The 24,096-nt window shown below is 47.1% G+C and overlaps 1 protein-coding gene across 13 annotated transcripts in view; it reads left to right on the forward strand.

Moving 5' to 3' along the window:
* TNRC6C (trinucleotide repeat containing adaptor 6C) overlaps positions 1–24,096 on the forward strand; it is a 385,157-nt gene that overhangs the window by 39,877 nt on the left and 321,184 nt on the right. For 12 of the 13 annotated variants that reach the window (XM_064150911.1, XM_064150915.1, XM_064150909.1 and 9 more), the window contains one exon: positions 3,053–3,115. The exons of the other annotated variant lie outside the window; for it this stretch is intronic. In XM_064150911.1, coding sequence (XP_064006981.1) covers positions 3,053–3,115 — 63 coding nt within the window. The remainder of the gene's footprint in view (positions 1–3,052; positions 3,116–24,096) is intronic. 13 annotated transcript variants of the gene reach the window in all.

A 24,096-nucleotide genomic window follows, 5' to 3' on the forward strand; every position in this document is an offset into this window, starting at 1 on the left:
TCCCTCCCAGCTTTCCTGTAGGCCACTGCAAATACTTAGGCACTAATATAGGGTCTCCTTGGTGCCTTCTCTAGGCAGACTTCTTGCTGCTTCTGTGTTGTTTAGCTTGGAGAAGAGGATGCTCAGGGGTGACCTCATTGCTGCCTACAACTACCTGAAGGGAGGCTGTAGCCAAGTGGGGGTTGGTCTCTTCTCCCAGGCAACCAGCAACAAAACAAGGGGACACAGTCTCAAGTTGTGGCAGGGGAGGTCTAGGCTGGATGTTAGGAGGAAGCTGTGGGCAGAGAGAGTGATTGGCATTGGAATGGGCTGCCCAGGGAGGTGGTGGAGGCACTGTCCCTGGCGGTGCTCAAGAAAAGACTGGACAAGGCATTTAGTGCCATGATCTAGATGACTGGATAGGGCTGGGGCATAGGTTGAAGTGGATGATGCTGGAGGTCTCTTCCAACCTGGTTGCTTCTATGATTTTAGGTATTTAAGGTGTCTTACTTGGCACGTAATGATTCTCTTGCTGTCAGATAACCGTTGGTGCTTTATAGTCAGGATATCTTCTGTCGTATTGAACTTTGTTTGCTGGGAGGTCAAGGGGAAGTCCTCTGCACAAATGTTGACTCTGTGTGAGGTCCTTCTACCAGCGTTGATCCAAATGCCTTGCCTACAAAATAGGTGTCCATACACAGTGGAGGAGTATCCATAGACACTATAGAAACAGGATTGGTTTAGGGTATCTTTAATTTCTGAAAGGCTTCCTCATGTTCTCTCAGTCGTTTTCTTTCCTCTGCCTGAGGATCACATCCACCAAATATATTGCACAAATTCTGAGGAAGTTAAAATGACTCTGGAGCAGTTTGTTGATCTTTTCAGAGGCAAACTGAAGAATGAAGTGAGGAGAGCCTGGCCACTCTCCCGAGGTTGTCCCCAGGCATCAGCAATCACACCATAATTTACCAGCTGCTGTTTCGCTAGGGTGTATGTTCTGTAACCACAGTGCTCTCCAGGACTGGTGGAGATACTGAGCTCTTGTGGATTTACTCCCACGAAATGTGGAGAGGGTTTTCTAAAGTGCCTCAATAACTTAGGAGCTCAGCCTTACTGGAAAGCATTTGGGTACCTTTGGCAATCTCATTCATGACTTTCTGTTACGCTTTATGAGCCTGCAGCCCTCAACGGGGGCCTTATTTCATGCTCTAGGTAGCAGTGTGAAACTCTGTGTTTTTCAGCACTGTGCTGGCTTTGCTCTGGGAGAACAATTCACAGAGAGAGATTACTGCTGCAGCAGACTCTGTTCTCCATGCCTTTTCCTCACCTGTTGGCTTGCCCTCAAAGCTTCAGGTCATGCTGAAGTCATAGAATGGCTTGAGTTGGAAGGGACTTTAAAGATCATCTAGTTCCAAGCCTCCTGCCATGGGCAGAGACACCTTCCCCTAAGGTTACTCAAAGCCTCATCCAGACATTTCCAGGAATGAGGCATCCACAGCATAAAATCAAGGAATGGATTATATTGGAAAGGACCTCAAAGATCATCTAATTTGAACCCCCTGCCATAGCCAGGGTCACCTCCGACTAGAACAGGTCACTCAAGGCCTCATCCAACCTGGCCTTGAACATCTCCAGGGGAGTTGTAGATCACAGAATATGATCAAAGTTCACATTTGGTGATTCTGTGATCCACAACCACCCTGGGCAACCTGTGCCAGTGTTTCACCACCCTCACTGTAAAGATCTTCTTCCTAACATCCAGTTTAAGTCTCCCATCTACCAGTTTAAACCCATTGCCCCTCATCCTGTCATTACAAGACCTTGAAAACAGTCCCTGTCCAGCCCTCCTGTAGCCCCCTTCAGATACTGGAAGGCTACTACAAGGTCTCCTTGAAGCCTTCACTTCTCCAGGCTGAAGAGCCCCAACTTTCTTGGCAGTGTCTCACTACACTCATTAGTAAAGAACTTCTTCCTAATGTCTAATCTGAATCTACTCTGCTCTATCTTAAACCCACCACCATTTGTCCTTTAATTGCAGGCCCTTACAAAAAGTCCCTCTCCAGCTTCCCTGTAGCCCCTTTCAAGTACTGGAAGGCCACTATAATGTATCCCAGGGCCTTCACTTCTCCAGCTGAACAGACCAAACTCCCTCAACCTGACATCACAGGAGAGGTGCTCCAGCCTCCTTTATCATCTTTGTTGCCCTCCTCTGGTCCCTCTCCAGCAGATCCCTGTCCTTCTGTTGGGGGCTCCAGAGCTGGATGCAATACTCTAAGTGGGGTCTCACAAGAGCAGAGTGGTAGATTGACCTCCCTTGACCTGCTGGCCATGCTTCTTTTTATCCAGCCTCCTTCTGTACCCAGTAAGGAGTGGGCTGGCATTTAGATGGTTGTTAAGGTTGCTTCCAACCCAAACCACTCTATGATTTTCTAGCAGAAATGGGACAGGTCTTTTTGCAGCTCTGGTCTCCACTGTTGCATCTGTTATCACCTCCTAGAAGCTTCAACAAAGCATCTTTTGCTGTTTGTATGTCTCTAATAAAGAGATATTGGCACCAACAGGGGCAATAGGATAGGGTGCGGGGGCAGCTTTTTGGTGGAATAGGCTGCAGGGTGTCCTTAGCTGTTATTGGCTGCTGAAGTTTTGATTTAAAAACAAACATATTTTAAAAGTTTTCAGAGAACAATTTGTCAAATTCCTGCTGCAGGAAGTGGCAAATACCTCAAATATCCCAGTCTTTATGAGAGAAAAGATTTTTGTGTTCCTGGTTTGTGGTTATGAAGGGCTTGTTTGGTTCTTCTCAACAGACTTTTCCAGTGTGTTTCCAAGCAGTTTGTCCCCTAGAAGTGACTGGCTGTCTTTTGCCAGGTGTCCACATCAGTGCTGAGAAACTGGAAACCTTTATTTCTGAGTCTCTCTTGCACCTGAGCTGCCAGAAGTGTTGAGCACAAAGTTGAAGCTGTTTTTTCTGTGGGCTGTGTAGTGTAAGTGGTCTTGGAACAAAATGGGTATAAAATTTGGGAATAAGAAAAATTCAGTTCCTTTTTTTCCTCCCTTTTTTTTTTCCTTCTAGGACATGGAAGCTTCTCCCTGTGAGTTTAATACCAAAGACAATCAAGATCTTGGTGACAGACAGGTCAGTCTTTTAGCCTTTTTTTAATCCAAAACTAAATCCTGCTTCTTAACACTGGAGGTGATGTTTCTGATGCTAATCCCACTTGTGAAATCCAGGCTCAGTTTCACTTGAAACTCTTGTCTCAGGGTTGTCCCAGGTTAATGCATTTCCCCTACACCCACACAAGACAGGAGGGAAAAGTAACACAAAAAGATCTCTGGGTTGAGTTAAGAAACATAGTAAGTTGACAAGATGCACAATTACCTTAACCTGTTTGCTGAAAGGGAGGAGCAAAATGCATAAGCAACAGCAGCAATCGGAGACCCTCACATCCCCTGACCCACAGCCCACACAGCCGAAAACACCAACACACCAAATGCAGACACCAAAAACAGGGACCAGAACAGGAAGCCTCTCAGCTTGCAATCTGAACTTTCCAGCTCCTCAATACTTTGCTCCAGCCAGCACTTTCATTTTGAAGCTGGCATGATTCATAGAATTGGGATTGGAAGGGACCACGAGGATCATCTAATTCCAACCCCCTGCTGTGGGCCAGGGACACCTCACACTAGATCAGACTGTCTAGAGCCTCATCCTGCCTGGCCTTAAACACCTCCAGGGACAGGGCTTTGATCACCCATTCCAGGGTCTTACCACTCTCATGGTGAAGAACTTCTTGCTAACAGCCAGTCTGAACCTACCCATTTCTAGCTTTGCTCCATTATCCATAGTTCTGTCGTTACCTGACATCCTAAAAAGTCCCTTCCCAGCTTTCTTGTAGGCCTCCTTAAGATGCTGAAGGCAGTGTGGCATTGAATGTCAGCAGCAGATTCAACTGAACCCACAACAGGGATCATCCTCTTGAGTAGCTGTTTGATGCAAGGTACAAAAATGGTCAGAGGCATAAACTGTGTTGGAAGGGACCTCTGAAGGCCATCTAGTCTAACCCCCTGCAATGAACAGGGACATGCTCAACTAGATCAGGTCACCCAGAGCCCTGTTAAGCTTCACCTTGAGTATCTCCAAGGATGGGGGCTCAACCAGTGCTCTGGGCAACCTGTTCCAGTGCTCAACCACTCTCATTGTAGAGAATGTCCAGTCTAACCCAATCCTGCTCTGAGTTCATCTGCCTCTGAGAGTGTAAGTCTTGCCTGTGCTCCTGAGCTTCTCCTGCACTTCCCCAGATCTCCTTTGGTAATCTCCATGTTGCTCCTCTTAAAGGCAACAAAGAAGTGATGTTGTGTGACACTGTGTGGCCTGTGGATTTTGTCCAGAGTAAAGGAGTGTTTTAAAACCAAGCAAACTCCTCCCTTGCAAATATTTGCTTACCTGTGCTGGGTTTACTATTTATATTTCATTTTCATGTGGAAAGCTGCATTTTAATCCCTACAATAACAAAGGTGATGGCTTTGCCATCTAACATCTTCTTGGTTGTATTTGGTTTTGGTGGTTTTGGGTTGTTTTTTTTTAACCCCTCTTTGGATCAACCTTATTTATAGCAGGGGAGTGTAAATGAGAACAAAAATGCATCCTCTTGTGCCAGTTTCTTTCACCTCATTTCCATATTTAGTTTGCTGGTTTTAACCAGCTCTGATTCTCTCAAAGGCCCTTTAGGTGTCCTGTCAGTGCTGGTTTCCACTCATGTGTTTGTGTTTGGCCAGTCTTCAGGTTGAAAAAGGCTGCACAGAAGGGTTTTCATAGCAGCACTAGGGGAGGTTTTAAGGTTTTCAAGAAGTTCACATGTGTGCAAGTGTGAAATATAGAATTACAGAATCACAGGCTGGTTTGGGTTGGAAGGAACCTTCAAAGGTCATCTAATCCAACACCCCTGTAATGAGCAAGGACATCCTCAACTAGATCTGGTTGCTTGGAGCCCCATCAATCCTGACCTTGGATGTCTCCAGAGATGGGCCCTCCACTGTCTCTCCAGGCAATCTGTTCCAGTGTCTCTCCAGGCAATCTGTTCCAGTGTCTCACCACCCTCGTAGTAAAGAACTTCCTAATGTCCACCCTGCTCTAACTTAGTCATTGCTCCTTGTCCTGATGCTGCATGCCTCTGCAAACAGTTGCTCTGCAGCTCTCTTGTAGCCCACATCAGGTACTGGAAGGCTGTTAAAAGGTCATCTCAGAGCTCTCTGTGTTTTGGGCTGAACAGCCCCAACTCTCTCAGCCTGTCTTCATTGGAGAGGTGCTCCACCCTCTGATCATTTCTGTGGTCTTCCTCTCAACCCTCTCCATCAGGTCCATGTGCTTCTTGTGTTGAGGGGAGTTTGAATAAGATCTATTGGTTTGGTGATGGATGAAGTAGAAAACTCGGAAGAATTATCTGAAGCTGTCCCTAGGCAATAGCAACACAGCCAGAGCATCTGGTATTCACTACAGCAACAAGGTGGAGCAAAAGAAAACTCAGTGAGTATCAGGAAGCTCCAGCATCTCAGTTAAAACAACTCAAATCCCCAAACCACTTTTGCTCAGGCAATGGTCAGCTAATTCCAGTGACCCCTCCACAGCCAGCAGTTGCCAACAAGTAGGTGATTTCTCTGCTGTCATGGATTGAGCAAAGCCCTTAGATTTTGTCAGTGCTGCAAGCCAGAAAAGATGGTTTCATGGCTACTAGTGTGGATTTGTCCATGGGAAAAGTGGATCACTGCAGCTGAAGGCCTGTTTTCTTAAAGGCCTTGGAAAGAGAAGTTGTATAATAAACCTCTTGAGTCTGTCCCATGTCAGCTTAGCATCTTGTGTTGAACAAGCTGCTGTAATGCATGGCATTGGTTGCTCCAAGTGGAAAAGTAGCATTACATCTAAAACATGCTTTACAAGACAAAAGTTTCTTTAAGCCATACTTTTCTGTCTCATCAAGCATGAGAAAACCTCATTTGTTTTTCTTCTCAGGGATAAAATCAGAGGGTGCCTTCTGTGGAAAGAGGGGTTAGGCATTTAAAGCAGGTCTCAGTCCTGCAGACTAATCAAGAACCAGCTTTATACTCATGTGGATACTCCAACATAAGGGATGTTGCAATGAGGGCTTGATTTTTACTAAGGCTTAAGCACACGGGGCTGGAAGGAGCCTCAAGTGTTGCCAGAGCTCCCCACACTTCTCTGGTGATGGACCAGCCGTGCTTTTCCCTGTAATTTCCACTCCTAATGCCTCATCCAGGTTCAGGGGGGCAGAAACTTCTACCTCCTCACTTTAAGATTGAAACAATGACTGAGCTATTGGCATCCCATCAGGGTGAAGGAGGTGACCTTCCTCCCAGTGGTGTTCTCATGAATTATTCCTTCACTCACCCACTTGATTTCAGGTTTCCCAAAATAACTGATATTTTTCACACTGAGAACAAGCCATCCCGGGGAAAATAAAATCCATTAAGCAGCTACCACCACCTTGAGAGAGCCCTGAGGGAGTTGGTGATTAAAAAACAAAAGGCTGAAGCAGTTGGGTAGGAAATTTTGAGAGCTGACAGGGGAAATGCCATAATCCCTCCATCCACCCCTTTCCAGTGAGTGTCCACCTCAGTTGCCTCTTTTGGGATGTGATTGTCTTCTGGGTGTGAGCCTGCATTCCTGGGAGCTGGGATGCCTGGGCAGATGGGGAGGGATGATCTGAGCGATACTCGCAGCACAGCTTGATCTGCCGCCGGGGTCCGTTCCGCCTGCCTGAGCAGCCTTTCCTCCTCAGACAATTCAGACTTTCCTTCCCGAATGCGACTCCCCTCGTCAGATGTGCTGTACAATGTCTCTCCACTGGATACCCACCGAATGCCTAATTTTTAACCACTCTTTCTGTCAGATCCACAAAAGCCCTTCCTGGAGGTGTTTGCATAAAAGAGCTCCACTATAGGTATCTGAGAGCAGCTGGCGATGCTCTAGATGGTATCCAGCAGTGTTGATGGAGGCAGGATGCTTTAGTCTCCCTGGCTTAATGGCTATGTGCATTTTCTTCATGTGCCCTCCCCCTCAATTGCTTCCTAAATTAGCATGCAGGATGTGTCCAGTCTTTGAAAGAAAAGAAGTTTGGAACCTCTTTGATTTAGACAAGACAAGTTGTGATATTATTGAAAATAAAATGCAAATCTGATGTAGAGAGAAGAGAGCTCAACCCTGGGCTCTGGCTCAGCTCATGCAGCACAGACAGGGGTATGTGGGGATGGCTTTGTCTCATGCAACCAGGCTGCTACAACCAGGAACAGGCTCCCCAGGGAGGTGGCTGAATCCCCATCCTTTAAGCTGTTTAAAAGAGGCAGAGATGTGGTGCTAAGGGCCATGATTTAGCACCAGACTCAGTAGAGTTAGAGAAGGTTTGGACTTGATTGTCTTCAATTGGGTTGTGCTTTTTGGTGGTTTTTGTTTTTCCCAATCAAAACATCTCTTTTCTATGGTTCTACAACCCTTGTATGTCCACAGTCCTACTCATGAGCCCAGCCTGGCTTCAACCTTGTCTTTGGCATGAGGTAAAGGATGCTCACAGTGGTTTTGTCATGTTAGCACCCTCTGATAACAGTCCTCAGAAATGGATTAGCCATCTGGGCAATGGCAGTGTGGAGCAGGACTGCTCAGTGGCAGAGAAAAGCAGTGCACTTGCTGATGTGCATCCTTAGAGCGGGACACAGCACGCTGGAGTTCAAGACAGCAAATGTTTGGGTTGATCTGTGTGGGAAATAAAACCAGTAGCATTGGATGGCCACTGCCTGCTAAAGACTTCGTGGTGCCTGCTGTGAGACAGGACCTGTTCTGTGTGACTGAGGCTCCCTGAGAGACCATGGCTGAGCTCTTTGTCTGGACTAAGGAAGACCAAGAGATGTGTTTCCCAAGTAACTGGTACCTCTCTGAGGGAGAAGCAGTCACATTGCAGTGAAGAGTAGAGTTGGTGTGTGCTGCTCCAGGCCCTGCTGGGCATCTCTGGCAGTTGATGTGAATGTCTAAGCACTTCAGATGCTGGATACTGTTCCATCAAGCTTCTCTGTGTGGTTAATGGCCACACTGTAAAAGTGTAGCACTTTATTTCATTTATTTTCTTCTCTGTGTTGTTCCTTTTGCTTGTCCTTCACCTCTCTTGCCCTTCAATGCTGTGCTTTTAAATCTTAAATGTGCAGTATCTGAAGGACCATTCATAAAAACCAAAAGCAGAAATGGCACAGGAGAGTATGCAACAGGCAAAAGAGTTCCAACCTGCTGCTGTTGTCTTGACCCTGTGATTTATCTGTCTCTCTCATTGGTCTGCTGGGCTTTCTTGGAATGCTCACCATTAACATGAGTGCTTTGTGTTAAACACAACTGCTCCTCAAGAATTCAGCCTTGAAATCACAGATATTTGGAGGTGTTTGTGCCCTCAGGAGCTGGGGTTGCAGGGCAGGAGCTGTGTTTCTCTGGGAACGTGCATGTGCAGAGCGTTTAGTACAGGATGTTTTCTTGCTTTGGTGGCAGCCTCTGGTGTTACTGGAAACTTCAAGATTAGATGGGATAATGATAATAACAGTGGAAAACTGCTGCAAGATGATTTGCTTTAATGAGTGTGGACACGGAGGGGTGCAGACACTTGTTTTGCTTCTGTGGCTTTGCTGGAAGCTAACCACATAATGAGATGTTAGTGTTTGCAGGGCTCCCGGTGCACTTAGAGGTGCAAATATCTTGATTCCAAAGTTGATACAATCAATGAGTAAAAGAAGACTGGATGTCATATGTTAAGTTGTAGATTAAAGCAGCTCTGAGGAGCTCATTGCAGTTCTGGGTTTTTTGCAAGTGTAAGTGAGAGGAGTTGGCTCTGTTGTTCCAGCTGATGAAAGAAGGGTGATGAAGCTGGTGAGAGGGCTGGAACACAGATCCTATGAGGAGAGCCTGAGGGAGCTGGGGATGTGCAGCCTGCAGAAGGGGAAGCTCAGGGGTGACCTCATTGCTGTCTACAACTACCTGAAGGGAGGCTGTAGCCAGGTGGGGTTGGTCTCTTCTGCCAGGCAAGCAGCAACAGAACAAGGGGACACAGTCTCAAGTTGTGCCAGGGGAGGTCTAGTCTGGATGTTAGGAGGAAGTTGTTGCCAGAGAGAGTGATTGGCATTGGAATGGGCTGCCCTGGAAGGTGGTGGAGTTGCTGTGCCTGGAGGTGTTGAAGCAAAGCCTGGCTGAGGCACTTAGTGCCATGGTCTAGTTGATTGGACAGGTCTGGGTGATAGGTTGGACTGGCTGAGCTTGGAGCTCTCTTCCAACCTGGTTGATTCTCTGCCATTTTTTGCTACTTGAGTTTAAACGAGTGGGGCAGCTTGGTCTTCAAAACACAGAATATTCCCTGTTGGAGTCTTTCTCTGTGTACTGCTCAGGCAGACAGACCTGTTGTCCCCTTTCAAGCTGTGAATTACACAGGCAAATGTAATTACTCATTCTCTTTGTTATTAGTGTGCAGTTAGGAAGCTTCAAGCAATCGTCCCTTTCTTGGTATTTCAAAGCTTACTTGCAAGATGCATCCTTGATATTGAACACAATGAGATGTCCTTTTTTTTTTTTCAAATTCAATTAAACATTTGCCTACTGTGACTCTTTATTCACTGCAAATTGTCTCTGTAAATAATCTTCATCAAAAGTCAGAACCAATCCCCATTAGTTGTTTAGATTAATTAATGAGTCCCCCTGGAGCCACCCAAATGAATTCAATTTAAACGTCAACAACTTGGCTATGGAGTTTCCCAGGTTGGCATTAAGACAATATTAAACCTGCAATAAGTCACATTTAAAATGTTAATTCAAAGAAGCTCTCCATTTAGAGCATTTAATTAAATCCTTAAATAAACTGCATGGGCTCAATACCAGATGGTTCTGCATTTTCATTGCAGCAGAGAGCCTTGAAGTCATTGAGGGAAGTAATATTGGAGGCATGGTGAAGATAACCAGGATATATAGTGTAATAAAATCTAATCTTGTTTCCAGCAGGGAGATTCAGTGTATGTACACAACCTAGGCTAAAATTGTAAGTTAATTACATTAACCCCAGTGTACTCTGGTATCTGAGCAGCCAGAGATGAAATTAGTCTTTTTCCTATCATAAGATTCTTTTCAACTTCACTATATTAATTTTTAGCCAAATACTTACTCATAAGGAAAATTGAAGTTAATGTAACCAAAGACAAAGTAATGCAGTCTTAATATTCTGAAGGGATTATGGAGGGCCGTGAAAATACACTCTGCAAATGTCACTCACTTTGAATGGATTTGTGGTGGGGAGGTGGAGGGGGGGGGGAGGGGGGCAAAAGAATTATGCCTGTGATCTGTGCCATGCTGGGGTTTAATAAAAGTCGTGGTTTAAGAAATTTGGGCCTTAGGAGGAGGGGAAAAAGAAAAAAAAGGATGAAAAAACAGATAAAGACCTCAGTCTGGACATCCAATTTCCTTGATAAGAGGCGGTGAGTTGCCTCCTCTGGCAGACAGCATCGTGGAAGTCAGCTGAGATTCTGGAAGAGGCTTTGGGTTAGGAGACTTCCTTCAAATATATGCATGTGTGTGGGGGGGTGTTGGTCTTTTATGCTGCCCATTTACCTGGGAAGAGCTCTTGCAGTGAGCTAAGGCAAAGACTTTTCCCTGTCTTGGTTAAAACTCACAGTTGCAATGGAAAGATGAGGTGAGTTGGCTTCTATTTGTTCAGTTGCTTTAAACGTTGAATCATTGAATGGTTTAGGTGGGAAGGGACCTCAGAGATCATCCAGTTCCAACCACCTACCATAGGCAGGGACACCTCCCACTAGAACAGGTTGCTCAAGGCCTCATCCAGCCTGGCCTTGAACATCTCCAGGGGGGTTGTAGATCACAGAATGTGATCAAAGATCACATTTGGTGATTCTGTGATGCACAATTCCCCTGGACAACCTGTTCCAGTGTCTCGCCACCCTCACTGTAAAGAACTTCTTCCTAATGTCCAGTTTGAGTCCCCCCTCTGCCAATTTAAACCCATTACCTCTTGTCCTGTCGTTACAAGATCTTGTAAACAGTCCCTCCCCAGCCCTCCTGTAGGCCCCTTTCAGATACTGAGAGGCCACTACAAGGTCTCTTTGAAGCCTCTGCTTCTTCAGGCTGAAGAACTCCAGCTTTCATAGCTTGTCCCCACAGCAGAGTTTCTCCAATCCTCTGAACATCTTCATGACCTCTTCTGGACTCACTCCAACAGTTCCATGTCCTTCTTGTGTTGGGGACTCCAGAGCTGCACCCAGTAATCCAAGTGAGGTCTCAGGAGAGCAGAGCAAGTGTCTTGATGCCAGAGGTTCAAAAGATGTTCTCCAATCTTGCCTCTCAAGACCTGCCATTTTCCAAGTGCCTTGGATGCCTTCTTTTTGGGCGATTGACATGAGCTCCTTAAGCAGCAGATCAGGGGCTCAGCTAGAGAAGTGAAAGCCTCTGTAAGAAAATGTAACTTGCTCCCTGCACACTGGCTGTAAAGCAGAGCTGTTATTAATGCAGCTCAGCGAAGGGAATAACTTTTTCTCTTAATATTCAAGCAAGTGTAATTCAATTTCCAAAAATATGGGTTTCCTTCTGTGGGGTAATAAAACACGTCAGGGAGGAGAAATTGCTTTGCTGTCATGGCAGGGCAGATTTGTACTGTTTGGGCTTTGCTGGGGTGCCTGTGGGAGCTTGGGTAGAGGACCTGAGCCACACCAACAGTGCAAATCTTGCATGTTTGATTGCACCGAGGAGCAGAGTTGGTGAGGAGCAGTCCAAGCACGTTCGTGCTACTTGCCTGACGCTGAGGTTGAGAGGAGCCATGAGAGCAGATTTTTCACAGAATAGTGGGAGTTGGGAGGGACCTCTGGGGACCATTTAGTCCAATCCCCTGCTATAGCAGTCTCAGCTAGAGAGGGTTGCCCAGGTTCGCATCCAAGCTGCCACAGGAGACTCCACAACCTGTGTGGGCAGCCTGGTCCAGTGCTCTGTTACCCTCAAAGGAAAGAATTTTTTCCTCATGTTAAGAGGGATTCTTCTATGTTCCAGCTTCTACCTGTTACCCCTTGTCCTGTCACTGGGCACCACTGAAAAGAGTCTGGTCCCGTCCCATCCTCTTGACACTTGCCTTTTAAACCTTGATAAGCATTTGTAAGATCCAAGCTAAACAGCTTCAAGTCTCTCACCCTCTCCTCCTCCTCCTGTCTTCCTTGGAGAGCTTTGTAATGCTCACTCTTCATTCTCTCTTTACCCCATTCTGTGGTGCTGGGGGGGCTTGGGCACCGTTGCCTTCCAGTTCACAGGCTATTAGGGGTTGGAAGGGACCCAAGGAGATCATCGAGTCCAACAATCCCTGTTGTAGCAGCTGAGTGCTGCTGCTGGCACCTGTGCTCTACACCGGTAGGATGCAGTCACCTCTGCAAAGCAGCTCTTCCCCTGGGGAGACTGTGGTGAACTCTTTGTAGTGTGTCCTGGAGGGTGGAAACACCAACGCTCGGCTACTTTGATAAGCAAAAGCTCCTGAGCAGCCCCTAAGAGGGAGGAATGGCTGCAAATACACACACACGGTGTGGCTCCTTGTGGTTTGAGTCACTTCATTGGAGGAGCTGACTGCAGTGATGTTAGCCATGAGAAACTATCTGACATAACTTAAAGGCAGCAAGAAAGCTCAAAACTTTCTCCTTCATCCCTGCCTGTCTCCCTCCTTCATGGGAACAGAGACATGTGTTGACTCAAAACCAGCTGGGGAGTGGTGAATAATCCAGCCCTGCCCCACAGCTAGTGGTCATCTGGCTCTGCAAGCCTTTGAGGAGCACCAATCCCCTCAGCTGTGTCAAGTCACATCCACCTCAGTCTCTGCAGGGTGCTCTGAGGAGGCTCAGAGTGGGAGACTTCCCACTGTAGTCATGGAAAGAGAAGTTTTGGGACTACAGTGAGTCAAGTCCCACTGTAGTCACGGTTCATTTACCTACCTATGCAGGAGGCAAAAGATGAGCTTGTGAAACTTTCCATTTCTTATTTACTTAGAGACTCCTCAATTTAAATGCTCTGGATATCCCCCCAAAATCTTGCCCCATGTGAACACTAAGTCTTGTTTAAACCACTCACGGAGTGACAATTTCAGCATCGTTAAAACAAACTGTTTAATTGCAGTGAGCTCCCCAGGTGGTGCCTGTGCTGGCAACTGGGGCTGGCAGCACTGGAGTTTGCTTTTGAAGGGAGCTCCTATGGGATTACCTTTCTTTTTGGTGTACGTCATGTTAACTGGGAGCTGTTCTCCACCAAGGAAGAGGTTGGAAAGTGTTGATGGATTTTACCTGTTCTCTTTTATGCTCAGAGATTGGCTGTTTGGTTGGTTTGTTTTGGTTTCTTTTCCTGAGGGGTTCACTGCCTGATGACTGTGCATGCCCAAGAAGGTTTGAAGTACTCTGATCACCACAGTTCCTGCCCTGTGGGATATCATCCCTGTGAGGAGCTCCTTACAGCCCAGTATTCAGGTGACTTTATGAGTGTCAGACTGGGAGCAGGGAGAGATGCAGAAATCTGACTTCGTTGAAACCCTGCCAGCAGAGTAAATTAAGCCTTACTCAGTGAGACAAAGATGCTGCTTGTCTTCCCATGCTCAGGCAGCACTTTGTGTTTCCCAGCCCAGTAACTCTCAGAAGAGGACTTTTTGCACTGGGCTGTCCTTTACTGAAGCTCAGTGCCAAGTTCCTTATGTTTTGTGCCATCTTCAATGAACTGAAAATCAATGCTGCCTGTCTCTTGAATGTTGCCCTAGGTCAGAGATGCGGTGCTGCATTGCTGAGGTGTTTGCAGAGATGTCTCCTCTCTCTGCTGCTCAGCACCCTGGGCATCTGACTGAATCTGCCAGAGGTGGTGGGTGGTGTTTGCTTCTTAACTTGAGAGCTGCAAGATTTGCTCTCCCCTTTTAATGTGGTCTTTGCAACTGTAACAGCTAAAAGCATTGTGATTAAACACAAGAAGGATCTTCAGAGCGATGTGAATATGCTACTGTATTAGCATGTGGCAATAGGAATGGAGAAGTGCTGGGGAGGGCCCTGTGAAGGGCCTCCCCCTTCCTTCAGGGATGATGGATTGTCAAAGGAAGGCAGCAAGGGACTGACTTGGTTGCAGGGAGATGGATCTGGGAGCTTGTCTTGGTTATTAGAGACACAGCCTGGTTTTATTTCTTGCTTATGGAGGATTGATTTAGCAGCAACATTAGGCAGTTCTCCATCTGCTAAAGACAAACCTTGCCCATCTCTGCCTGGTTCTTCCAGCACTCGTGTGTGCACCCTTCACCTTCCTGCTTGCCCCGTCTTGGGTTCCGCTGCTTTGCTGTGTGTTGCTTTATATCCTGTGGCTGGTGCTCTGCTGTCTGGAGCTTGATTAAGTTAGCTGATGCTATGGGGATACAAAACCAATGAGGAGAAAAAAATAACCCCAGAATGATGCTTCCATTACCAAGTAAGCTGTTTCCTTGGCAACATGAAGTTCTTGTGATGTGACTGCTCTTGGATTGCCCTTCCTTGCCCTGAAATACCCTCTCTGAGCTGCTGAGACAGCGAGTGCTGCCCAGAGGCTGGGGGAATCACCACTGTAGGTACAGACCTGGACTGGAAACAAGTTACACAGTACAGCTGTTGGTGGATTTGCTTGGTTTTAGTATTTTTACTTGCATGAGTCCAGTTCTGCCCAAGTTCCTCCCTGCCAGACCTGTCATTTTGAGTCTCCTCCAGGTCTCTGCCTGTGCATCTCTGCCATGGGGGGCACACATGTGAACGTGTGGCAAACTGTTGTGCCAGCCGGTTGGAAGAGGTACCACAAATGGCATTCATTGTGCTGGCTGAAGTCCTAAGGAGCTGGCAAGCTCTGCCTTTCCTGACACCATTTTTAAGTGTCAAAGCTGTACAAAAGCTTACTCAGCAGTGGAGTCTCAATGGCACAGCTCCGATTAACAGTTATTGTGCACTTAGCGGTGCCTTTTACAGCTCTGCTTGACCCGTGTGTCACCAGTGCCCTTCCCTCACCATGCATGGCTGCAGCCCTAGCAAGTTGAGTGTTAACCATGGAGCCACCTCAGGCTTTGGGGAAGTTTTTTGGAGTCACATCTAGCTGGTATTTACCTGCAATTTTCTCTGTTTGACTCCAGCAATTACGTTTGTCCTTTCCTCTGCTGATCTCGGCTTGCCCTCAGCTCTGCTGCTCCCTTGCTGTATGAAGTGGTTGGCTAGATTATGCTTAAAGCCTCTTTTATTTCTCCAGGGCTTGCTGGGCAAAGATTTATGAGTGTCTTAATTCCACAGTACTTGGGGCAGGGAAGTGCCTGCTTTGTGGCCAAAATAAGTCCTATTATTTGGATATGTTCTTAGTCATCCCAGTTATTGGCGTTTAGGATATTGTGGTTGTGAGTTTTTTTGAAGCCTTTAATCATGCAGCAGGAGCAATGTCATGAAGACAACATAGTACCTAAATGACCAAATGAATTATATAATGGTAAGGGTTGGACAGGACCTCCAGAGGTCATCTAGTCCAAACCCCTGCTAAAGCAGGATCGCTTAAAGCAGGAGACACAGGAATGATTCTAGGAGTCCTGAAAGTCTCCAAAGATGACCCCACAGCCTTTCTGAGCAGTGTGGTGTATCACCCACAAAATAAAGATGTGTCTCCTTAAGTCCAAGAGAATCCTCCTGTGTTTTAGTTTGTACCCACTGGCCCTAGTCCTGTCACTGAGAAGAGCCCAGCCCCATTCTCATGATCATTGATACTTATATGCCCTCTCAGTCTTCTCTTCCAGAATAAACCAGCCCCAGGTCTCTCAACCTCTCATTTTAAGAGAAGTGTTGCAGTCCTCTAATCATCCTTGTGGCCTTCTGCTGGACTCTCTCCAGGAGTTCCCTGTCCTTGAGCTGAGTGAATATCTAAAGGTACAGATTTGCTCTGTCCTGCTCCCTCAGCTCCAAGCAGCAATGGGGATGAAATTATGCTTTTCAGTGTAGCCATGGCTCTGTCATCAAGACAGCACTGGAAGGAGGATGGGACACACTGGCACAGTGAATTCAGTCACCCAGCAAATCTCCTGCTGGCCACCCAGCTCACCAGCCACTCCATTTCAGTCAAAGTTCCCAGGGCTTGCTTCTGGTTTCAATCACTTTTTAAAAGTCAGCTTCCTGATGCTGGTGATTAAGAATGGCTATGGGTCTGTAATAGCCACTTATGGATTCTTTTTTCACATAGGTGAGCCTCAAAGACATTTCAAATGAAGTCAAAGATATAGCAGAACTTGCCTGTAAATACTCTGCTGCCCTGTGCTGTCTGTGCTCTTATTAGTGGCAATCATTTTTGAAAGCACTCTGCTGGCTCAGTTTTTTTCTTGGTGAGGCCAATTGCAAACCTCTGCTTGCCTTCACCTTGAGTTCTGTGTCCAGTTCTGGTCTCTTCCATTCAAGAGAGATGTTGAGGTACTGGAACATGTCCAGAGAAGGGCAACAAAGCTGGTGAGGGGCCTGGAGCACAGCCCTGTGAGAAGCTGATGGAGCTGAGGGTGTGCAGCCTGCAGAAGAGGAGGCTCAGGGCAGAGCTCATTGCTGTCTGCAACTACCTGGGGGGAGGTTGTAGTCAGGCAGAGGTTGGTCTCTTCTGCCAGGCAACCAGCAACAGAACGAGGAGACAGTCTCAAGTTGTGCTGGGGGAAGTATAGGCTGGATGTTAGGAGGAAGTTGTTGGCAGAGAGAGTGATTGGCATTGGAATGGGCTGCCCTGGGAGGTGGTGGAGTTGCTATCTCTGGAAGTGTTGAAGCAAAGCCTGGATGAGGCACTTAGTGCCATGGTCTAGTTGATTGGACAGGGCTGGGTGCTAGGTTGGACTGGATGATCTTGGAGAGCTCTTCCAACCTGGTTGATTCTATGAATGATCTGCTATTGTGTCTAGCTAAAAACCCCACCTGCTGTGGATCAAGTCAGGATGTCTTGCTGGTGTGTTGTGGCTGTTGCCTAAACAAAACACATCCTGAAACGCTGATAGTGAATAAATATTTTAGCAAGGCATTTTAGTTGCTGTGACTTTCACCCTCCCCTTTCAAATCCCAGCTGCATACTTCTAAAAGGAAGTAGCAGGGAGATGGTAGAGAGATTGATATTCAGCTGATTTTTCCCCTGAGTAACTACTCAGGGGAGCAACCGAATGGTTACGAGGTGCAGTTTTGTTCCTCTTGTTCGAAAGGAGATCCCACAGCTCCTGGAGGGAGCACCATGGGGTTGTCCAAAGGCAAACAGAGAAGTGGAAAGAATAATTTGTGTGAGGTTTGGGAGCAGGGTTGGATCACTTTGTATTCTGCACACTCTGTTTCAAATGAGATGTAAACCCAAGGTTCTCCTCACCTGTGGTCATTAAATGTCTTAGGGCATTTTTCATAAGACATGGGGATCTTAGTGAAATCCCAACTCGATTAATTAAATGCTGCTTCCCTAAAGTTCTTCCTGCAGTTGCAAGGAGATGCAGCATCTTTCCTTCCTCTCTGTGTTGTCAATTAGAGTGCAGGCTTGTTAGCTGGTTTATTATCTGTTTCCTTTATAAAGAGGCTCAGAAGTGGGTTTGTCAGTGCCGAGAAGCATACAAGGAGTGTGTAGCCTGCAACATTGTGCTTAGGAAAGACTTTGGGAGATCTGTGGATGAAAATTTTTGTTTGTGTGCTTTTGGGTTTTGTCCCTTAATGAGGGCAAGAGTAGCAAACATAGTGAAGTTATCAACAACCAAGCACCTGAGTTCACCTGTCGCTGGTAAAAGTAGGTGAGGAACTCATCTGTAAGATGTGACTAAGGAGCCAGAATTCTCTTTTTTTCTCCTGTCCATGCATCCTCTCTTATCTGCCCTGTGTGTGGTGGCAGGTAACATCTGGCTCCCAGGACCAGATCTCAAAGGGGTTTGCTCCGTGTGGTGGAAATGGTGAATGGGACCTGCAGCAGTGACAAAGACCTCCTATTGCATTCTAAAGGTTCCCATAAAATGTTGCTGAGGCTCTCCAAAACTTTGGCCAGTAGATCAGTTTAAAATGATTCCTGTTTTTTTTCACTCTTGAATTTGGAGATTCACAATTCCTGCCTTTGCAGTTGTGCTACAGGCGTGGGCTGCCCTGCGCTAGGCACTGCGCAAAGCACTGGGGGTACTGGGGTAAGCACCAGCTGCTCTTGTAGGTTCTCCCTTGTGTAATGCTCCTGATTCGGCAACAACAGGCAAACGGTGAACTCGCTCCACGCAGCAGATGCTGGTTCTGTGCAGCAGCTTTCCTTCCAAGCTGCCCTTTAAACACAAATCCATGAAGGACGTGAAGCTGTGGCCATCTTCTCTTGGTGCCATCCGATGCTGTGTGCTTGCACACCTCCTCCCAGAGGAAATACTTTTCCCCCAGGATGTTTCTGTTGCATCTGTCACCATCTATCCAATGCTGGGCTCCTTGCTTTTGCTTCAAGAGCTAAAGTAGAAGTGAGGCTCTTGAAAGGGAGAAAACATCTCAGAGTGTGGTGTTCCATGAGCACTTAGTGCTCCAGCCCACAAACATTAGTGCAAGTGGTGGACAAGCTGGTTAATGATACTGAAATCAATGCTATTGGCTAAGAGTTCAAGCTCTGCTCTCCTTGCATTGACTCTGTCCTTGCTGTCACAGCCTCTGCCCTGTCAGACTCCATGCCAAAGGTGGCTGCTGATAGCATGTCCAACAAGCTGCTACTGTGATGAGGTCAGCGTTTACCTGCTGTGAGCCCTACTCATCCCAGGGAAGGATGCACAGCTCCATGTGTGGGTTTCAAATCTCCCCAAGGCTGTGGCACAGGAATTTGGGGCAGTCTTAGGAGTTATGATGATATCTGGAGCATTTGGCAGCCCTGGTGTAAGCAGAGAGTCGAGAGCAGGGCTGAACCGCACCTCTGTGTCGTCGAGGTCCTAGCACTGCTCTGTTCAAGTGACACTGGGAAGGGAAGACTTCTTGACACATTGTGGCATGTCAAGCACAGCTCAGTTCTGGTAGCTTCTCCCACCTTTAACTAATTGCTGACCTGACATCTTTCTGATAGTGACCTTGTTTCAGCTAGTAATTCAAATATCTTTCAGTGTCAGAAATAATAAGTGCCACAGTGAGATGAACAAGCAGAGCTTAAGTTGAGCACAGATTAATGGGGTTTTAATATTCCTAATTTAATCACTCCTTTCTGTCTGAATGTGTGCAACATGATGTAGCAGCTAATTATTTTTTTAACCATGATGAGGATCTTTCCTAATCATTTTTATATTTAACATGAATGAAGGGAGGGCAGTGATTAATGAGGGAATAAATCCTACGAAACAGGAGCCAGCACGTGATCAGTTAAAAATACAGCTGTCTGATTTATTTCCCCCCCCCCCCCCATCTCCCCTCCTTTCCCTCTACTGCAAATACTTAACCAGCTGCACCTTCCCAGCTCGACAGCGAGCTGTCTGCAGCCCTAAAGACAGACCTGAAACTTTGCTTATCCCTCTGGTGCTTCCCCTGGCATCTCTCTGCGTGATCATCTTTGTGGTGAAGGCAGAATTAGTTTTCTTCTGCAAGGAAAAAACGAGAAAGAAAGGGGGGGGGGGGGGGGGGGGGAGAGATCTCTCCACTAGATCTGTTAATGGTTGGATAGATGTCTTTTCAAATATTTGTTCCTGACAGGGTGTTTGGAATTGCAGATGAGAAGCAAACCAGCTCTCAGCATCTGTCTGTTGCTGCTGTACGTTTCCATTGTGTGAAGCAGAGACAAAGCCAGGCAATTCAAAGCTTAAGTGGATGCTCTTGAGATCTTTCCCCCCCCACTCCCCAACACTCTTCCCTCCTTTTTCCCACATTTGTCTGCTTCTCTGTAAATTCTATTTCCCCCTCCCTCCATCCCCCAACCTCCATGTGCTGTTTCTGGAAGTCTGTCTTCTCCTTGCAGTTCCTCCCTTTACTCCTCCTCAGGTCCCTTTGTGCTTCCTCACTAATTTTAAGGTTTCTGCTGAGCTCTCAGGCTGCAGGATAGTTCAGGGTTGAAGCTTGTGCTGGTCAGAGTTGTGGCATGGGGCTTTAGCCACCGTTCAAGTGCAGCTCGTATGTCCTTGGTGTCACTTGATTGCATGATTGCTGGGGTTGTTTAGCCTGGAGAAGAGGAGGCTCAGGGATGACCTCGTTGCTGTCTAAAACTACCTGAAGGGAGGCTGTAGCCAGGTGGGGTTGGTCTCTTCTGCCAGGCAACCAGCAACAGAATAAGAGGACACAGTCTCAAGTTGTGCCAGGGGAAGTCTAGGCTGGCTGTGAGGAGGAAGTTGTTGTCAGAAAGAGTGATTGGCATTGGAATGGGCTGCCCAGGGAGGTGGTGGAGACGCCGTGCCTGGAGGTGTTGAAGCAAAGCCTGGCTGAGGCACTTAGTGCCATGGTCTGGTTGACTGGACAGGGCTGGGTGATAGGTTGGACTGGATGACTGGTTGGACTTGGAGATCTCTCCCAACCTGACCGATTCTATGATCGAATCTGGGTGCTAGGCTGACCTGGATGATGTTGGTCTCTTCCAACCTGCTTGATTCTATGAGTTCCAAGTATGCATTCGTGGTTTTGCTATTCCAGGGCTATGCTGGCCGTTCTGGTGAAATTTGTTCAAGCTGGGCACTTTGTGTGGCACCATGAAGCCCTTGGTCAGCCAGGAAGCCATGACTTAGTGCACAATAAGCCTTCTGCTGATGATCTGAAGCTCAGGGAAAGCTGCAGCTGTGAACCCAACATGACCTCTGCATCAAGTATGGCCATGGATAAGCTGTAATATAATGCAGAGAAATTTGGGGGGAGTTTGCTGGAAGAGTTTGAATTTTTTTAGGGTTTGAAGTGGTTGGGTTTTTTTCTGGTAGGCAATCTCTGCAAATGCTGCACTGAGCCGTGGAGAGGATTGGATGTGTTTCTCGTCAGCACGAGGTCATTTTGGCTGTGCCTCTTCTCACCAGCTAACAAGCAGGATTTTAATAACCGATCAAGATGAGCTCTGCTCGAGCAATGCTGGCAGCTCCCCTCTAACCTTGGTGTCTTCTGCAGATAGTAAAATTGATCTAATTGGCTAAAATAGAGAGATAGGCTTAAGTACAACTCCTCTTGCTTAACACCTTGTCATTCCTTGCTTGTTGAGTAAAGAGCACCCAGCTCAGGGAATCAGCATCTCAGGCACTGCTGACACATACCAGTGGCTTGATGGAAGTTTGGAATCTGGTTGTGCAGTGCTGTGGGCTGACACAGTGCAGAGACATGGGCAGAGTGATGGGAGAACTTAAGGAGAGAGGAGAGTATGTTGGATCAGTTCCTGGAATCAGGATTTCTTTTCTTTTTATGGCAGAGGCAATTCATTAAAATGTCGCTCTTGCAGATCAGATCTAGTTCTTGCCACGTAAACATTGTTCACCCAAAAGGAAAGCAGAGAGAAGATGGTTGGTTGCTGATCTGAGACAGGTAACGTGTTGGGAGCAGATGTCAGCTGGCAAGATCCTGTTTAGGTGAGCCTGTAGATAGCAGAGAAGATCCCTTGTTAAGAGAAGAGAGGGACTCAGATTGGCAGCAAATGTTTTTCTTCTCTTAGGACATTTTATCATGAGGTCTTCTTGGCCACTTTCAGTAGCACTGCAGATGGCAGTGCCATAATTGCATTTGTCTTCTAAAGTGCCTTTCCTTGAGGGCAAGCTCCACTTTGGCCTTGATTTGATTGTGTACTTTTAATCTCAAAGGAAAGCTGATGCAGAAGTATTCATCACCAAATTGCATTTCCTATGGTCAATGTCCCCTCTCATAATTACAGGTTCCAGCTGAGTGTCATTGCTTTTCTCTGCGCTTCCAGCTCCCTTACAGCACAGGCGTTTCCTGCTCCTGAAGCTTCTCCACGTTCATGTAATAAATAAATAATCACACCTTTTCTGCTGTCAGAGCTGAAAGCATGCACAGCTGTTTGCCACAAGGTACACTGGGACTGCAAAGTACAACGTTTCTTAATTAGACTGACCTGAGGTTGTTGGGTTTTTTCCTTTCTCTCTCTCTCTCTCTTTTTCTTAAAGCGGCTTCATTAACTCAGAAACTTAATTGCAAATGACTAGACAAGCTCTGCTCTTGGTTACTGGGAAAGGTTAGAGTATACCTCACTGGGGATTAGAGCCTGAGAGACATTTTGCAGCTTGGTATTTTGTTTTGTGAGGAGGGTTTTAGGTGTGCTCAGAGCATCTCGGCGCTAGGCTCGGAATTAGCGAAATAATTAGAAGTTCAAAGCAGAGAGGGGGGCTGGGTCGAAGCCCAGTCAACCTTTTTGATCTTACAAACCACACTGCTAAATCTACACAGAGTTGGAAGAAACAAGGCATGGAAAGAGAGTTCTGGCAGCAGAACTGGGGGGTGACAGGTTTCCATGCTGGTGGGGAGCAGCTGAGCATCTGGTTGGGTTGTAGGACCAGAGCCAGCAGAAGGTCTCTACTGAGCGGTTCCATCCTACAAAGAGGAGCTGCATTGCCCCACAGCCTTCATGCCAGCACATCTCCCTGGACTGATCTAGTCTCAGGCCAGGGGCTTACAGCTGAGCTACCACATGGCCAAAAGTCACAGTGGTCTCTGTCACGTGGCCTGTGTCACAGAATGAATCTCTTGGTAACATCCCCAGTGTGACATGCTTTTATTGGTGTCATCAACAGAGGACCCTTGCAGTCTCCATGGGTTTTTTAGGGTTGTCTTTCCTGACTTCCTGAAGAAGTCATCCTGAAACAGGAGTCTGCAAGGAAAGGGAGGACTTGGGAAATGACTGTGAAAGGTTTGCATGCTCCTGTGGTGCAAGCAGGAGAGAAGGTTGCCTGCAACTGAGGGCTGCTGAGGGTCTGAACAAAGGGGATTACTTTCTGTGATCACCCAGCTTTTTGTGCTCTCTGCCTAGTGCTCATATAGAAGCAGTTCAAAGGTGTCTTCAAGGGGGTATTATAGATGATGATGGTTCTTACTATATATGTCTGCATAAATCAAGGTTTGGATGTCTGCTGGTCTTCAGTGCCTCTTTGTGTCTACATGATGCACTTGGTGTTTGTATGTGGAGGAGCTTTGTGCTGGTGGTCCACAATTTGTACAAGGCAGCAGTCGTGATGGGAGATTTTGGACCTCATTACTTCCCCAGGAGTGCTGAGAATGATGTACTGACTGCAGGTAAAGTGCCAGCTTCCCTTGCACTGCCCAGCTGAGACTTGGTGGCTTGCCTTGGCTCAGAGCAGAAGCCAGCCTCTTCTATGGTCACCCCATGGGGGACACAGTGCAGTAGCTGTTCTCTCTGCTGCTTGCCTTTGCAGCAGCTGCCAACAACGTACCTCTGAGAGGCATGACACTACGGTTATGTTAAGGCAATGGCAGTGCAGCCAGGACGCTATGGTTGTGTAAAGGCAATGGCAGTGCAGCCAGGACGCTATGGTTATGTTAAGGCAATGGCAGTGCAGCCAGGACGCTATGGTTATGTTAAGGCAATGGCAGTGCAGCCAGGACGCTATGGTTATGTTAAGGCAATGGCAGTGCAGCCAGGACGCTATGGTTGTGTAAAGGCAGTTGCAGTGCAGCCAGGATGCTATGGTTGTGTTAAGGCAACGGCAGTGCAGCCAGGACGCTATGGTTGTGTTAAGGCAGTTGCAGTGCAGCCAGGACGCTATGGTTGTGTTAAGGCAGTTGCAGTGAAGCCAGGACGCTATGGTTGTGTAAAGGCAGTTGCAGTGCAGCCAGGACGCTATGGTTGTGTAAAGGCAGTTGCAGTGCAGCCAGGACGCTATGGTTGTGTAAAGGCAGTTGCAGTGAAGCCAGGACGCTATGGTTGTGTAAAGGCAGTTGCAGTGCAGCCAGGACGCTATGGTTGTGTAAAGGCAGTTGCAGTGAAGCCAGGACGCTATGGTTGTGTAAAGGCAGTTGCAGTGAAGCCAGGACGCTATGGTTGTGTAAAGGCAGTTGCAGTGAAGCCAGGACGCTATGGTTGTGTAAAGGCAGTTGCAGTGAAGCCAGGACGCTATGGTTGTGTAAAGGCAGTTGCAGTGCAGCCAGGATGCTATG

This window comes from Pogoniulus pusillus, chromosome 11 (assembly GCF_015220805.1).
Source record: "Pogoniulus pusillus isolate bPogPus1 chromosome 11, bPogPus1.pri, whole genome shotgun sequence".
NCBI classification, from domain to species: domain Eukaryota; kingdom Metazoa; phylum Chordata; class Aves; order Piciformes; family Lybiidae; genus Pogoniulus; species Pogoniulus pusillus.